This window comes from Podarcis vaucheri (assembly GCF_965113315.1).
Source record: "Podarcis vaucheri genome assembly, chromosome: 12".
NCBI classification, from domain to species: domain Eukaryota; kingdom Metazoa; phylum Chordata; class Lepidosauria; order Squamata; family Lacertidae; genus Podarcis; species Podarcis vaucheri.
In genome coordinates this window covers 24,353,981-24,367,343 of record NC_138750.1, presented here as the reverse complement: position 1 = coordinate 24,367,343, position 13,363 = coordinate 24,353,981, and the positions used below count along the sequence as shown (strand labels likewise).

The 13,363-nt window shown below is 40.6% G+C and overlaps 1 protein-coding gene across 3 annotated transcripts in view; it reads left to right on the top strand.

Moving 5' to 3' along the window:
• The window catches only part of KAT2B (lysine acetyltransferase 2B), a 53,657-nt gene that overhangs the window by 16,243 nt on the left and 24,051 nt on the right, over positions 1-13,363 (top strand). For all 3 annotated transcript variants that reach the window (XM_082193329.1, XM_082193328.1, XM_082193330.1), the window contains exons 2-6: positions 2,249-2,375; positions 6,645-6,790; positions 9,620-9,709; positions 10,972-11,153; positions 12,328-12,519. In XM_082193329.1, coding sequence (XP_082049455.1) covers positions 2,249-2,375; positions 6,645-6,790; positions 9,620-9,709; positions 10,972-11,153; positions 12,328-12,519 — 737 coding nt within the window. The remainder of the gene's footprint in view (positions 1-2,248; positions 2,376-6,644; positions 6,791-9,619; positions 9,710-10,971; positions 11,154-12,327; positions 12,520-13,363) is intronic.

Here is a 13,363-nt window from a genome sequence, read left to right as displayed (position 1 = left end):
TCCTTTTCGGAACCCGAGATTGGTTGTTTAACAAGAATTAGCTTGCTAGAAATAAAACTGAGAGCTGCAACGAATGCCTGCCAGCAAAACAAAACACTTTTTTTCTCTGTTCCTGTAGGAGGGTTGGTATTCATTCCTGGCAGTTTAGCTCTTCCGACTACAATATTGGTACATCTGTTTGCATCTCTGATGCTAATTAGTGTGCAGTGCTACATTTTTGTGTAGGTACTCAGTCTTCATGGGTTTGGGGCTCTGGGATAATTATGGCACAGTGTTCTAAAATCAAGTGCTTATTCATATTTGGGAGAAACTCTGTGTGTGTGTGCGCGCGTGTGCGCGCGCTCGCTCGCACGCCATACAGAGGCTTTTAAATTTATTTTTCTTACAGCAATGATTTACAGATCCACAGCAGCAAGCTTACCCTTTACAAACCTGGGCAGCAACCCTTCCAGTGTTTTTCTTAAAAACAGGCATACTTAGTAAAACAAACAAACAAATCCCCTCCACATACACAAAAACAATCATACGCATACACAGAGTTCATACCAAGGGCAAATAAATAAATGAACACATTGTAATGTTCAACAGATTTGTCATGCAAGTGAAATAAAGCAAATGGTTGTTAGAAAGAAGTTGCTTTGGCACAACTTTCAGATATGTTCTGTTCTGAAACATGAAACGTTACAGATTCCAGTGATCTTTCTGTTAGAACTCCTAAACTGGGAGGTAACAAAATCCAAACGTGGATCAGAGGGAAAGCCTGATCTTATTGAGACATGAAAGACTGCAAGATACAGTAGTAGTTTTTGTGTGGCGTTTGCAGATTCCTGTAATATATGTGGTATGTCCAGAAGCACATTACTAGCATAAATAGCGTAGTCCAAGCTACTAAAATATTAATAGGAAATTTTGCAGTAACGTATATCTCTAAAACTACGGTGTTGTGTGTTATGATGTGTTTTATTAATTTAAAAAATACTGAATTACTTCAGTAGCAATGCCAGGCTTTGTCTGCATGTTACGTTTGGGATAGTGAGAATGTTGGTGGCCTCCAGGAAAAACAAAAACAAATGAAAGGTTTAATGTTAACCTTTGTGGAAGTTTTCATTAAAAATGTATGGGAATTTCCCAGTAGAAATCCACAGTATTTCTGGCACATGTAATCATTTAAGGGTGAGAAAACATTGACCTATAACATCATGATTAGATGTAATGCATGCCCAGAATTGCATTGTAGCTTTTGGTTCGTTAATGGCTAGGAGAATGATCCTTTGACGATGTTGCCTACTTTTTTTCAGCCAGTACTTCTTCCACATCTAATATATAATTTCATATAGAATATACTGTTTGTAATGTTTATATAATGGCTTAGATCCAGAGTTACTCTTTTGTGAAGGGGCTATGAACCGTCAGAGGCTTCCATTCACAATAGATGGCAGGGAAGTGAGTTTTACTTATTTTCCATCAGGCTCCTCCAGCCCTTCGTAGCAGATGCTTGTGGGATGGTGGTGAATATCATATTCTTCCCCCTTACATGAGCAGGAGCATAGAGTAATATTCTGTCTTTATATCCATAGAAGATGGCTAGTAGAAATGACAGCTATGCTTTTATCTCCATTGTCAGAGCCAGCGAATTCTAGTTGCTTGGAATCACAAGTGAGTTGAGAACTGTTGGGCTCAGGCAGGGGTAGGCAAGCTAAGGCCCGGAGGCTGGATGCGGCCCAATCGTCTTCTCAATCCGGCCCACGGAAGGTCCGGGAATCAGCGTGTTTTTACATGAGTAGAATGTGCCTTTTTATTTAAAATGCATCTCTGGGTTATTTCTGGGGCATAGGAATTCATTCACACACCCCCCCCATATTGTCCGGCCCACCACAAGGTCTGAGGGACGGTGGACCGGCCCACGGCTGAAAAAGATTGCTGACCCCTGGCTCAGGTCTTTCTTTTCAGGCTTCCCATAGGAATGTGGTTGGCCACTGAGAACAGGGATGCTGGATTTCATTTCTGGCTTGATCTAGAAGGATTTTCCTTATGTTCTTCTTCTGTGTTTGTGTATAAACACAAGCGCATCTTACAGAAGTCAAGAAAATAGCTTTGTTGTGGCAATGTAAAAGCTCTCCTTTCCTAGCATTACTAGTAATATGGGGAATGTGTATACATTCTCTAAACTCATACGATCTCTCTCTCTCTCTCTCTCTCTCTCTGTCTCCCTATCCCCCACCCCCACCCCACTTTCTTAAAATTGCAGGCTGAGGAATCTTGTAAATGTAATGGCTGGAAAAACCCTAACCCACCTCCAACTCCACCCAGAGCAGAACTACAGCAGGCGGTTGTGAGTCTTAACGAACCATGTCGTAGCTGTAATCATGCACTAGGTAGGTTTTGTAGCATTTTCTTCTGGAATTTCTGTTTGTTTATTTATTACTTAGACGCCGCTTTCCCCACAGTAAGCTGTGCCCAAAAGCGGCTCACAGCAAACCCATTTGCAACATTAAAATGGAGAAACATAAAAAACCCACAAATATCATTCAGAATTGCTATTATTCAAAATAACAAAATCCAGAAATTAAGCAAATACAGGATAAATTCAGTTATTGCAACAAAACAAAACAAAACAACAATTTTGGCTTAAGCACATAAATACAAACCAAATACGAAAGTTGACCGACAGTAAAGTTTCGGGTACTGGTATTTCTCTGCACTCCCAAGGTGCACTTAATTGAAGTTCATAGCCTACCCAGTTCCAAAGGTTCGGGGAATTGAGTAAATTAAGAAAAAAACAAATGGACCTAAATATACTGTGTATTTGAAAATATGCTAAAGCGGAGCACAAGGGTAGAAGCAAGACCAGATATTCAGTAGTTCTGCAGAGACAATGCATAATTTTTTGTTCTCTTTTTAGTTATCATTCTTCTCCTTTTTTCTATTAATATTTGTTGGTATTCTTACAATTAAACAATTTTAAAGTAAAATCATTATATAAAGAGAATGTAATGCAAACATTTTCAAGTAGAATTTCCCAATTTATGGTTATCTATTGCTACTACTCTGGATAGTAGTAAAATTATTTTTTAAAAACAACAACAAAAGCCTCTAATGTATTGTGGCTCTCAAGTTCTGCACTCAGAATTCCTTACGTGGAAAACACATTATTATTGTTGTTGTTCTAGATTCATAATTATTATGATAATGTACTGTGAGGGGCAAAAATCCTATTTTTGTTGTTACATATATGCGTTTATGTGCAGTTGTGCAGCACATGGACATAACTCACCTGCACACTTTTTTTTTTTTTAAGGAAGATGAAATACCTGATTCATGTAGCACTTCAAAATTCTTTGTAATAACCAAAGGGGGGGGGGGAGCTCCATAAATAACTTTACGGTATGGGTCAGTTTCCAAAGTTATTTTCAAGGCTGCAGTTTGAAACCTTAAAGCAAAAATAGCTGATCCAAGAAGTCAAATTATAGTGGTGCCCCGCAAGACGAATGCCTCGCAAAACGAAAAACTCGCTAGACGAAAGGGTTTTTCGGTTTTTGTGTTGCTTCGCTAGACGAATTTTCCTATGGGCTTGCTTCGCAAGACGGAAACGTCTTGCGAGTTTGTTCACTTTTTTCTTAAAGCCACTTGAAGAGGCGCAGTTGCGACGGACCGTGCTTCGCAAGACGAAAAACATCGCAAGACGAAAAGACTCGTGGAACGAATTAATTTCGTCTTGCGAGGCACCGCTGTACATATATAGGGTTTTTCTTCTTATTCTTCAAATGTAACGCCCTCCATGGCTGCTTGTTTTGCTACATCTATCAACCTGGATTTGGGTACGGATTCAGGATTTCAGTGCATGAAATAGCTTTCCCAGATCAGACTCTTGGAACAGTGTTTTCCTATCACATCACAGAAATGTGAACAAAATACATTTAAATGACTCAAGATGTGTTCAGCTTCAAAAACAAAATAAATCTGAAGATTATGCATATACCTACGCGGCTCAACTAAGTATGGAAAACAAGAAGTAACAAAGAAGCATGATTAAAAGATATGTCATTCTGCTGTTGTTTGTTAGCAGTTTCTTCAGCAGATCTAGGGAGGCAATTTTGTACCAAAAACTGATAGCCACAGCTCCACAAGAAAGCTGCAAAATGTACAAGTTTGCTAAAATTCAATATTGCCGTACCTCAAACATAAATATATTAAAATTTAAAACAGCTTTCTATGACTAGTATGCTAATGATTGCTGAATATCTATGTAGTAAGGTATTCTCTAATATTCCCTTTATTTGTGAGGATTGGAGGTAAGTTTAAATACCATAGAATGGAAAACAGAATTGCTTTCTTATTACAACATAGAGCCACTGAATACATTTGGTTAGATCTGCAGGGACAATAAGACCTTGAGTCTGAACAGTCTCAGAAATGTCGGACTCCTTTCTCTCTCCTTTGGAGAGAATAGATAATCTATTGAGAATAGGAGCTGATAACAGAAGTGTCTTCACAGTTCAGACCCTGCTGTCATTAAAATGACAGTGTAACTAATTTCCCAATTAGCCTCCTGCTGTTAGATGGTTACAACTGCCATTTATTAAGCTTCTAAGACATTGAAGCATTTGCTTTTCTTCGGTTCTCAGGGATATGCTTCTGGTAGCCTAGGAAAGAATTTTGGTGCAAGTTTTTACGCTATAGCACCTGTGCGTTCTTAGGGTAGCCTGATGACATTTAGGAGAACTAATTTGTTCCAATAAAGTTACACCAGAGATCTTGCAAATAATCTTTTGCAAATCTCTGAGACCCAAATGCACCATAGAATGAAATAAGTGAGAAATCTCAGATTGACAATATTATTTCGGAGAGGTTTGGGGACTCCTCACATATCTAAACTGTAACCGGATCGCTTTCCTACTAGCAGACATACAGAAATCTCTCACATATGAATTTGTTAGGAATATTCTTATTGCAAAGATATGTTATACAATAGGGCTCGGCAATATCTGGTTTTCAGCATTGTGATATATCACCAACTAAACAGTGCAATATATTACAATGTTTGAAATAAGGATGGAGCTCTTGTAGAGGCATTGGCTGGCTTCACAGTTTTCCCCACATTGTGATTTTTGTGTAGAACACACACACACATCATGGTTTGTGATATATTGCGCGTCAAAAATTATGAAACCAATATCACAACGTGGACTTCAAACTGGTTTTGGATGATATATCACTATATCGCCCAGCCCTATCAACACAGTAGATAATGTGTTCTCAGCTATGGAGAATCTAAATGGCACACTGTAAAGGACAGGAGAGATAACATTTTCTGAAACAGAAGAAAACAAGACTGATTCATGCACTACGCTATAGTTTACTACACATAATGGTTAATAATCAGCAGTGGACAGTGTGGTGGGATGGTAGTGCTCACCTGCCCTGTGGTTGGCCATGTTGCTGTGGCTTACTGGGAGGTTGAGCAGTAGGGTGGCAGGGAGGTCAGCACAGTGCAAACGCCCACAGGAGCCACAAATGGGCTTCACCACTGTGTTCGCTCTGCACTGGCCTCGCTGCTATCTTGCCCCCTTCTTTCTCGGTAAGACACAGCAACATGACTGACCGGAGGTCAGATGAGTGTTACCACCTCAACATGTCGTCAGCCACTGCTAATACAGTTTTTGCAGCAGCACGAATGGTGTGTGCTCAGAATTGGAGGCAAGATACAATACCAGCGAAGGAAGAATGGTAAAAGGTAAAGGGACCCCTGACCATTAGATCCAGTCGTGACCGACTCTGGGGTTGCGGTGCTCATCTAGTTTTATTGGCCAAGGGAGCTGGCGTACAGCTTCCGGGTCATGTGGCCAGTAGGATTAAGCCGCTTCTGGCGAATCAGAGCAGCGCATGGAACGCCGTTTACCTTCCCACCGGAGCGGTACCTATTTATCTACTTGCACTTTGACGTGCTTTTGAACTGCTAGGTTGGCAGGAGCAAGGACCGAGCAACAGGAGTTCACTCTGTCTCGGGGATTCGAACCGCCAACCTTCTGATCAGCAAGTCCTAGGCTCTGTGGTTTAACCCACAGCGCCACCCGTGTCCCCAGGAAGAATGGTAGATGAAGCTAATAGAATATATAGAAAGGGCAAGATGGACAGATAAGAGTAAGAGATGAGGATAAAAAAAACATTCAAGGAAGATTGGAAATGTTTTATAGATTATTTGGAGAAATGTTGCAAGCACTTTAAAAATGTTAACAGTAATAGAATAAATTCAGCAGTTAAAAATACCGAGATATAAAATGGGGAGAAATTAGAATGTGTGGTGGAAAAGAATGTAATAAAATGCACCATGGAAGTGGGGGGGGGGGAGTCAATATTAATTGTGTGGGTTTTTTATATTTGAAATTTTGTTATTGTTTCAAGTGTTTAACACAGCAGGGTGCAAATCTGACAGTAACTGTTTGGATGTGGAAAATACTTGATGTGTTTAATGTCTGTGATAGCATCTCTAGCGGGTTGAAAAAAAGATTCTCCATGAGCTCGCTTTGGCTTATGTGTGTCGGTTGCCCATTCCCGAGACAGGCCAATTTAACAAAGAACAGATAAATGCTCTTCCATTTGCTCAGGTCTTTCCCTTTAAGCTTTGGATTTACTTGTTTGTTTAGCTGCTCACGTTTCCCATTTGGAGAATGTATCTGAAGACGAAATGAACAGGCTCTTGGGGATTGTGCTGGATGTCGAGTATCTCTTTGCCTGTGTTCACAAGGAAGAAGATGCAGATACCAAGCAAGTCTACTTTTACTTGTTCAAGGCAAGTCGCCGTTTTTTGTTTTGTTTCCCGGAATACATTCAGTGCTGCTGTTATCTTGCGTAAAGCATCCCTAGAGATTGATTCAAAAACTGAGCAATGTTACCATCAATTAGTGCACTGTATTTGGCTTGGATCCAGTGTGACGGTAATTCTGGGCTTGACTCATACAAGGCGTAGTGCCTTTCCTCTATATATGATAGAGTCTGTAGGTAATGCCCCGCAGAGGACCTTAAGGTCCATAAATAACAACACTTTGGAGGTCCCAAGCCTCAAGGAGGTTAGATTGGTTTCAAGTAGGGCCAGGGCCTTTTCAGCACTGGTCCCGATGTGGTGGAATGCCCTGTCTCAAGAGACTAGGGCCCTGCGGAATTTGACATCTTTCTGCAGGGCCTGCAAGACGGAGCTGTTCCGCCTGGCCTTCGGCTTAGACTCACTCTGACCCCTTATATGGGATTTGGTATATAAATTTTCACTTGGCTTTTTTGCTGGCCCATGTAGGACCAGCATGGATAGCTGGCTCGGGTGAAGATCTGATGTTTCCTCCCATTATGGTCTTGATTTATGGACTACTACTAAAATGAGGCTGCATTTTAAGCTGTATTTTAATTGTTTGTTTGTTGTTGTTGCTGCTGTTGTTGTTTTTCTATTATGTTTTATTGTAATTCATATTTGGTGCTAGCCACCCTGAGCCCGGCCTTGGCCGAGGAGGGCGGGGTATAAATTAAAATTTATTATTATATTATTGTATAATTGTTGTAGTTGCAAACCATAGGTTCTATTCAGTGAAGACATTCCTTTGGTGTGCGGATCTTTCCCCCTCCCTTTCCCCTTGCCACATGCCCCCTGCAGATCTCCTCCAGAGGCCTCAGGGAACCTGCAGAACAGATTTGGGGCATGTGGGGAGGAGGCAGAGGGGAAAGTTCCATTGCACAAGCAGAAGTTCTTGCACAAACAGGATGGCTTCATTGGATACTTTGGGCTTGGAGTACCAAATGGTGATATTCAGGACAATCCAAAGCATGGTGCTGAGTCATAGTGAATATGTAGCACCCTGCTCGTGGTTAACGCTTAGCTGGAATGAAATATTCAACGCAGCAATAGAGAAATTAAAATAATAATTTATTTGTCAGACAAATAAATGATAGGCACAGTGGTATATGGTTACCAAAGCTCTGCCCCCTCTAGCCCTGATGGCCAGCACTTATATTTCCTCAGCCCAGCCCCCTTTGGCTGCCTCTGTCCAATCAGCCTGGTTGAAATTCCTATTGGCTGTTTGCTAGAACCAATCATAAAAGATAAGAGAGTTTGTGTCCTGGTCCAGTAAACGCTTCCGCTGCGCCACCAGCAACAGCTCTCTTTGCAGAGTATTAATTAAGTCCAGTGCAGAGATTCTTGTTGCAGTACAAGCTTCAGAGTCTCAGCAGCAAAGAAATAACGACACAGGGAAGCCTGTCTTTCCAAAGACAGGTTTATTGCAGAAAGATAACAGAAACACCTCCGGAGCTTTCGGACATTTTTGCTTCACGCCCCACACACAGAGAAAACAAACACTCTTTATATACTGAGCAACTCAACAACTTAACAACTTAACGAGCTTGACTACTTAAAGTTACATGACATTGCTAACTTGCCAGCGTCTTAGGTTTCACACCGTAACAAAAGATACACCCATTTCCTATTACCTTTTATGGGAGACAAAGAGCTATATTTCCTTCTATCCATAAATGGCAGACAAGTAGCCATATATCTTACATTTGCCTCGACAAGGCACCTTAATTACCAGATCACCTTTTGCCCCTGTTGCCCCTGCATTCCAAAACAAATGGCTCATGGTATTAAATTCTATCTAAACAGAGATCTTGGGTTCACATTCTTATACACCATCAATGAAATAAGAATCTAACATAAGAATCTAACATTTCTTACTTTCTAAATCCTTTGCATAATTACATTAAGCCAACAAATCTCATACATAACATAGATAGCTTTTTAGAAGAAAAGGCCTTTGCAAAGTAAAAAAGGAACTCAGTAAAAACAGCTTCAAAAGAAGCCTCTTCAGTTTACACCCCCCTTTCCCAGCCAGCTGTTTTCCCCATTAGCTCTTCCCAAAATTTATTGCCCTTTAACTCTCTCAGTATACCTTAAACCTTAGGAAAATATGGCTAGAGTCTGATGGGAGGCACATGGTATTATTTTCTGTTAAACAATAAATCTTACTATTTACCAACTCTTAATTAGTGTTTTTGCAGCTTGATTGTATTCTGTAATATGTAGGGTCAGTGTAACATTTGCTCCCAGCCTGTAATTTCCTTTTACAACTTTGAGAAACTTGTCTCCTGCTACTGCTATAAATCAGGGGGGCCCTTGTTCAGGAGAGCAGGAAGATAAACAACTGCCAAAGTACTTAGCCAGCTGGTTTCTGCCTGGCATGAAACATACAAACATTTGCAGATATATCTTTAAGCTCATTTTAAAATACAGGCCTTGATCAGATGCCTCAAATACAAATAATCTGGGACTCTCAGATTAGCCAAGCCCAAAACCAAAAGTCTCATTTGGATGCATTTTGGCTTGCCTGCTGCTGAAAGTGACCATGAGGTGACTGATAATTTAAACATTTATCAGTTTTAGACCCTTAAGTAGCAGCAGTTGCCAGGACATTGTCCTGTTCGCCCCTGCGTAGTTCCTTCCGTATTTCAGATATCGTGATATAGTGATACATCGTGATGTTTAGCTGGTGATATATTGCAGTATTGAAAACCAGTTATTACCCAGCCCTAGTTAGAATCTATTTTATTTATTTATTCTTTAAAAATCTCTTTTCAACAGCTTTTGAGGAAGTGTATATTACAGATGGGAAAACCTGTTGTAGAAGGATCTTTGGAGAGCCCCCCGTTTGAGAAACCTAGTATTGAACAGGTAAAGTAACACCTATACAGAGTCATCTCCTATCAGTATATGAAGTGTCTTGCTGACTTGGGGCTAAGAATGATGACTAAAGACTTTTAGGAATATTAGGTGGTGTTATAGATCCAAGTACCCAGTGAGAAACAAAAGGTCTGCAGACTAGCTATGCCATGCTAGTTGACTGAAGTTAGCTTGGCTGGTGCAGATTCGATTTATGTGCAAAAGTGGGGCTTCCCTGTTATTGGGAACACTCACTCAGCTGTGGTTTCCATGCTTACCAATGGGAGCACATATGCACCTCTGGACTGCAGTTAGGAAAGACCCCCTGCCCCCTTTCACACTTCTGCAATTTCATTCAGACAGTTGCCCATCCTGTCTTTAAAGGTACTGCTCTAGATGGTTCCCCTGGCTTTGCTAAGAGACTTTTTGTGAGTTACCAGCGGTGGAGGCTAGTCTGCTGCTTGAAGTGGGGAGCTTAAAACCCTACTTACGGCCCTCAGTTGTACTAAATCAGGGAGTGCAAACCTTTTTGGGCACATTTGGAATTTTGACACAGAGTCTGCACCTCCCTGTCTTGTTGCGTCTATTCTCTAGGTCAGAGCTGACAGATAGACAAAACACACACAGACAAACACGCACACACTTTGCTTTTCAGTAGAGTCTGGGTGAAAGTAGATTCCAAATTCATTTGACTGTTAAGATAATCTGTGACAGCCAGTGGCATGGTCATTCGACAAGCTACATCTATAGGAGAAAGTCCTTATTTTTATTGAAGAGGTGGTTTCGGTTTCTCTTCCAGAGATTTACTTACACGTGTCACCTGTGCTGTTTGGATTTTGAAAAAGATAAAATGTGAAGTGGATCTTAACTAGCCACTAGAGAGAATGCAGTCATTAAATAGGAAATATGCATTTAGTCCTCCCCCCCCCCATTTTTTTTATTAGTTTTCACAGTATTATAAACAAACAAACAAACAAACACATAAGACAAACAAACATAAATCATAGCCTTATTGAGAATTACACTTATTAACTTTGTTAAGTGACTTCCTCGCTTCCCCTTGGGTGAATTTCATTGCATGTCCTTTTAACGGTTTTTCAAATCCCAATTCTTATAAAATTTAACTTAGACATTAACATCCTTAAATCTTCACCTTATGGAATTAAACATATTAATTCATCACTTAACATAAATAAAATCCTAAATATGCATTTAGAGCCTCGTCTTCCTTTTGATTTACAAATGGTCTCATTTATTTGTCGTCTCTTTTGAAGGGAGTTAATAATTTTGTGCAATACAAATTTAGTCACTTACCATCGAAAGAGAGGCAAACGATAGTAGAGCTGGCTAAAATGTTCCTGAATCGCATCAACTACTGGCACCTGGAGACACCTTCCCAGCGAAGACAGAGGTCACCTAATGACGACATTGCTAGCTACAAAGTGAACTACACAAGGTAACAGTGTCTTGTTTCAGGTATTCATTTGTACCTGTAGGATCCGTTCCGGCAGGTAGTGGGTGCCATTTGCCCTTTCCGTATTACGTACATGGAAGGAAAGTCTGTTTGTAGGGTCAAGCTGTAGACAAAAGCACAACCCACGAGTTCCAATGCAATCTACCTGTGATGACCAGATGCTGGGGAGTGGCAGCAGGGCTAGGATATTGCCACCATTCCTCAATAAAATATTTTCTTGCTCCTGTTGAGGCCATCCTTATTTTGCCCTGTTTTTTGGTGCTGCCTAACAATGTTCCTGTTGCAGATGTCTATGGTTTTGTGGCCAAGCCTTTAGGAGGGTGCTAATGAATTTGCTTTGCAGGTAATCAGGTGCAAGTTCTGTGTGAGTAACCTGCTTACTGTGTGCATATTCCCAGCATTTGGGGCAGGATTTTGCAAGCAACATGATTGCTACAATACCTAGAGTCAGCTGCCTGGGAAAGGGAAATTTTTGCACAATCTTCCTAAAACGACCCACCTCCCCACACATTTTAGTGCCTCGCGCAAAGGTCCTGTTCTGCTGCAGTATCAAATCTGGCTTAGTGGGGGCAAGGAAAGCTTTGCCCGCCTCAGGGCCCGTTCTGTTCCCTGAAATTTCTCCAGGGAAGGGTGCAAACATCTTGCATCTAGAGAATATCATGTTCACTGAGGTTCCTGCATTGTTGGGGATTGGACTAGGTCATCATCATCAGAAGATGACATAGCAATAAAATAAAATGTACTGAAGATAGAGGTAAAAACTTAACCATACAAAATACATCTTGGACATTTACAGGACTACAGTTCTATGATTTGTCGGTCTACATTTGTTTAGATGTCAGTAGATGCCTGAGCTGGAAGAGCTAGTGGCTTACGTTTGACCCAGTTTTGCAATTCTTATTCTACAATTTGGACCTGCTAGAAGTTTTCTAGTGTGCATGTAGCTACGGAATTTTAATGTGTTTTCTAACCAGATTCTTCGCTGCAAATGTCGTGATTCTGGATATTAATTAAATATACTTTTTGTTAAGAGGATCCTTGCTCTAAGGTGAATTGATGTGAATAGAGTAGTTAGGTTTTGAAAGGAGATATTTTTTCATATTAGTTTGGATCCGTTACCTGGGTTTATTCTATCTTAATATTTCCCCCTTCGCAGGTGGTTGTGTTACTGCAACGTGCCCCAGTTTTGTGACAGTCTACCTCGATACGAAACCACACAAGTTTTTGGGAGAACACTGCTGCGCTCCGTCTTTACCGTCATGAGGAGGCAACTCCTAGAACACGCAAGACAGGAAAAGGACAAGCTTCCACCTGAGAAACGAACGCTAATACTCACACATTTTCCTAAGTAATTTTGCTTTTGTTGTGAACTTTCTGATTAACTTAAAATGCATTTTATTATTATTATTATTATTATTATTATTATTATTATTTAAATGTGTATACCGCCCTTCATCCACAGATCTCAGGGCGGTTCACAACATCAAAATATAATATAAAAGCACAAAATGCATAGTAAAAACAAAAACAGACCGATAAACTCCACCTCCCACAAAACATTTAAAAGGGTATCAGATGTTAATCAGCCAAAGGCCTGGTTGAAGAGGAAGGTTTTGCCTGACACTTAAAGGTGTATCATGAAGGCCAAACCTCTCTGGGGAAAGCATTCCACAAATGGAGAGCCACAACAGAAAAAGCCCTTTCTTGTGTTGACACCCTCCAGACCTCTTGAGAAGGAGGAACATGTCACGGCTTAAAATTAGCCGCCCCTTCTTTAATACAAAAGGAACTGAATCAGCATGAGTCAGCAGCCTACAAGGAATCGGCAAAGCCTACATGACTCATGCAAACCTTTATCTACCTATGTCTATAAATATATAGAGTTGTCATTGATTGTGTGTGTTGTGGGTTGGTTGGATGGTAGAAAGTTGGCTGCGTTTGATATGTAGTTCATAGTCAATGTAGTTATGATATGTAGGGCCTAGTTGGAGAAGACTTTTTTTTAGAATAAAATCAGCATTCTGCAAAGTACTCTTTCTCGAGTCCTCTTTGTGCCGACTGGGGTCTGAGGACCAGGCAGAGGAGGTCAAAACCTTTTCCTTTTCAAACACTGGCAGAACACAAAGAAGGCTTCAGATGATGATCTCAGGGTCCAGGTTGGTTCACATGGAGAGAGGCAGTCCTTGAAGTAT